The sequence below is a fragment of the Mus caroli genome, unplaced genomic scaffold (genome assembly GCF_900094665.2).
Source record: "Mus caroli unplaced genomic scaffold, CAROLI_EIJ_v1.1 scaffold_20694_1, whole genome shotgun sequence".
Taxonomy (NCBI): Eukaryota; Metazoa; Chordata; class Mammalia; order Rodentia; family Muridae; genus Mus; species Mus caroli.
The window spans coordinates 9,270-13,458 of NW_018389907.1; the positions used below are offsets into that span (position 1 = coordinate 9,270).

Sequence of the window (4,189 nt, forward strand, 5' to 3'; positions counted from 1 at the left end):
TGGGTTTCTGACATAATGGAGATGTGAAATTCAAAAGTATACTTTGAATTTTGTACTGAAAGATAATTAAGATTATTCAACATTTACAGCCCTATGTGCAAACTACCGAGTGAAACTCAAGCAGAAATGAGGAAGTGAGGAGTTATCATCTAAGGATTGATTGATGTTTACATTTGCTAGAAAAAATAAAATGACACCTTTAAAGACATTTTTTAGATATAAAGTGTTTTCAAATTGAGGTAGTCTCTCTGTATATATTCCTTTGTAGATTACTTCCTAATTTTCGTATTTCTATATATGGCTGCAAGCTATAGAAGAAGGAATAAGTTGAGATAAAATATGGCATAGTAACTGTGTAATGACAAAGTTCAATCTCACAGTATAAATTCCTAGAGTACACATTTACTAGTTCAAAGCTTGTGTGTGTGTATGTGTGTGAATTTTCTGTAGTGATTAACACTACTGCCAGTGTTTGAAAAAGGTTAGCATCAATATATAAGTTTTTTAATGAGGAGAAACTTCATAAAGAAGTGAGTGGAAGTGAAAAAACTTCTATGAAGTTCTGTATCTTCTAAATTTCCCAAATTTACATGAATCCAGAGCTGTTTTGCATTGTGGTCATAAATTTCATAAACATATAACATGCTTATCCAAGGACAAAACAAGAAGTTTACACTTCAGTACATTTTCGCGAGTGAATAGAGTCATTGAGCACATCAAGCAACAGAGCTACCAGGACCCAGTACCCTTTCCATACCTCCGTTCAAAGATGAGTAGAGTTGGGCATCTCAACACAATGTACTAGCATTCCCTGAATAAGGCTTTATATAGCTAAATACATATTATGTTTTATAGCATAAATTATGTAATCTGAATAACTCAAGAAACTCCATGTACAGAAATATAGAAAGTATAGCTGTTGAGAGCTGAACTGTGATTGAAAAGGCAAGCTAAACTTATTTAACTGATTCATTTCTATTCTGTTTCCATTCAGATAACTGAAGGCAACTCTCTTCCAAAGTCAATGAATGAAAGAAATTACTCTCGTGTGACAGAGTTTGTGCTGTTGGGTCTGTCTAGTTCAAAGGAGCTCCAGCCTTTCCTGTTTCTCATATTTTCACTGCTGTACCTAGCAACACTGTTGGGCAACTTCCTCATCATCCTCACAGTGATTTCAGACTCACGACTTCACACCCCCATGTACTTCCTGCTTGCAAACTTATCTTTTGTAGATATGTGTGTAGCCTCTTTTGCTACCCCCAAAATGCTTGCTGACTTTCTGGTTGAACGAAAAACTATATCCTTTGAAGCCTGCTTGGCTCAAATTTTCTTTATGCATCTATTTGGTGGTGGTGAGATGGTACTTCTAGTATCCATGGCCTATGATCGCTATGTTGCAATATGCAAGCCTCTCCACTACATGACAATCATGAGTCGCTGTGTCTGTATCAATCTGGTCATCATCCCCTGGTTTTTGGGTTTCATCCATACAATGAGCCAGTTGGCATTCACTGTTAACTTGCCATTTTGTGGTCCTAACCAGGTGGACATTTTTTTCTGTGATCTACCACTGGTGACCAAGCTTGCTTGCACAGACACTTATTTTGTCAGCTTACTAATAGTTGCAGACAGTGGCGTTCTCACACTGAGTACATTTGTCTTCTTGGTCATCTCCTACACTGTGGTTCTAATTACTGTTAGGAATCGTTCCTCTGCTAGCATGGCCAAGGCCCGATCCACCCTAACTGCTCACATCACTGTAGTTGTACTATTCTTTGGACCATGCATTTTTATCTATGCATGGCCCTTTAATGGCTATTCAGTTGACAAAGTCCTTGCTGTGTTCTATACCATCTTCACACCCATTTTAAACCCACTTATCTACACTCTGAGAAACAAAGAGGTGAAAACAGCTATGTCAAAGCTGAAGGGTTGCTGTCTAAAACCTAGGCAGGTTTCTGAACTGGTAAGAAATGTTCTTTTTCTGTAAAAAATAAATAAAGTTACATTATTGACAGCATTTTTTGTCAACCCTTAATATACTTCCAAAACAGAATTCATTTTATATCTAAAGGTAATTATTTAACATGTGGAGCAATTTACAATTACAACAATGTTAATAAGGTGAACACATTTCGTGATATTTACTATTATTTCAGTTAATTTTGTTCTTTGCTGTTCTGTTTTTATTTTAAAAATTTAGATGATTTTAAAATAAAAGGTTGTCTTTTAAATTAATGCAACTATGGCATTTATTGAAATGTAAATGCATTTTTCCTTCTAAGGTTTGAAAATAAATTTTATATTCAATCTATCAAGTAAATTTCTTCTTTGTAATGAAAGGAATTCATTTTACAAAACCAAGAGTTTAAAACAGAAGGAGATTATTGCTTTTCTAGTTCTATGTTCATTATATATAAAACAACTTTTTGAGAACACCATGTGCTGACCCAAACTTAACATTTCTTTATAGTATTTTGCATTTAATGGTCACTACATAGGGTTTACTATTTAGTATTAGGCTCTGTAATATTTGGAGGTGTTTTTTATAACAGGAATCTAATTAAATGGAGATCAATCACAACAAGTAAGAATATGAATTTATATATTGGGAAATACAAAGAGACTATGAATAACATCAGTTCCTGAAGCAGATTCTTACATCTCCTAAGAAAGGCCATAATACTGCATGGGAAAACAGATTCTTGGATGTTATTGAAGCTTTATAAGAGCCAGTGGGTTCTTGTCATCGCTTATTAAATAGCCAGGTTGCTAGAACTACCCATTATTTAGAAGCTCATAATGTCCATCAACAAATATAAGACATTATCATATGTATAATCCTACACAAATTTGACTGAGGGAAGTTCAAAAGCACCATTAAGTGTTATGTACAAGTATTTCTGAACACACACACTATAATGTTACAAACACAACATTTTTCTCCATTTAGTCTTTAGATTCCATGGAAGGATTGCCGTAGGCAGATGGGAAAAAGTGAAATAATTTAATTTTCACCTCCAAAAAAACTTTTGTATGTATTTATATATTGTAATAAATGAGTTATTGCTACTTTGAAGCTTTACTCAGATCAGAAATGCATGTGTAGAATAACTTTTTATTGGTATATGTACCTATTTAATATTTATCTTTGGATACAAAACTATAATGTTATAAAAGTTATTAGGAATTCGTAGATAACAGGAAATGATATTGCAAGTTTATAATATTAGGGTATATAGAATAACTTTGGGAAACCAGATAATATGAGTGATGCATAAAGGCAGGCATAAACATCAGCACTATTTTGAATATTTGTTATCCCATCAGTTGTCTTCCACAGAGTAGACAACCAAAAGAAAAATACAGATGGGAAGCACAAAACCCGGCCTGATCAGGAGCACAAGTCCCTTCCAGTCTAGCCAGCACCGGGGTTGCTAGGGCGTAGAGTAGGCTGACACCCACCAGCTACCACAAGACCTGCCACATGATCTTAAGACCTCTGGTGAGTGGAACACAGTGTCTGCTCCAATTCAATTGCGCAGGACCTGAGACTGCATTAGTTAGGGAAGCAGAAAACCCGGGCCTGATCAGGGGCACAAGTCCCTTCCAGTCCAGCCAGCATGGGGTACCTTGGGCATGGAGTCTGAAGACACCCATAAGGTATACACAGGACCCTCAAAGGGATCTTAAAACCTCTATGAGTGGATCACAACTTCTGCCAGACATCAGGTTCGAACACCAGATACCTGAGCACCTAACCTGCAATAGGAGAGCCTACCTGCAGAGAGTACTCTGAACACTGAAACTCAGGAGAGAGTTACTCTCCCATGTCTGCTGATAGAGGCTAACATAAACACCTGAGAAAAAAAGATCTAACCAGAGACAACTACAACAACTAACTCCAGAGATTACCAGATGGTGAAAGGCTAACGTAAAAATCTTACTAACAGAAACCAGGACCACTCACCATCATCAGAATGCAACACTCCCACCCTAGCCAGTCCTGGGCACCTCAAACCACCAGAAAAACTAGACCCAGATTTAAAAGCATATCTCATGATGATGGTAGAGGACATCAAGAAGGACTTTAATAACTCACTTAAAGAAATACAGGAAGACACTGCTAAACATGTAGAAGACCTTAAAGAGGAAGCACAAAAATCCCTTAAAGTATTGCAAGAAAACA

General features: G+C 36.4%; 1 protein-coding gene across 1 annotated transcript; it reads left to right on the plus strand.

Annotated features, from left to right (window-relative positions):
- Positions 1–1,015: 1,015 nt before the first annotated feature.
- LOC110288364 (olfactory receptor 4K15-like) lies at positions 1,016–1,990 on the plus strand. The gene has a single exon (XM_021154728.1). The coding sequence runs from the start codon at positions 1,025–1,027 to the stop codon at positions 1,988–1,990; it is 966 nt and encodes a 321-aa protein (XP_021010387.1). The 5' UTR covers positions 1,016–1,024.
- Positions 1,991–4,189: the final 2,199 nt, after the last annotated feature.

Excerpts from the sequence above, each read along its gene's own strand:
- LOC110288364 (XM_021154728.1), top strand. The coding sequence starts at position 1,025 with ATGAATGAAAGAAATTACTCTCGTGTGACAGAGTTTGTGCTGTTGGGT.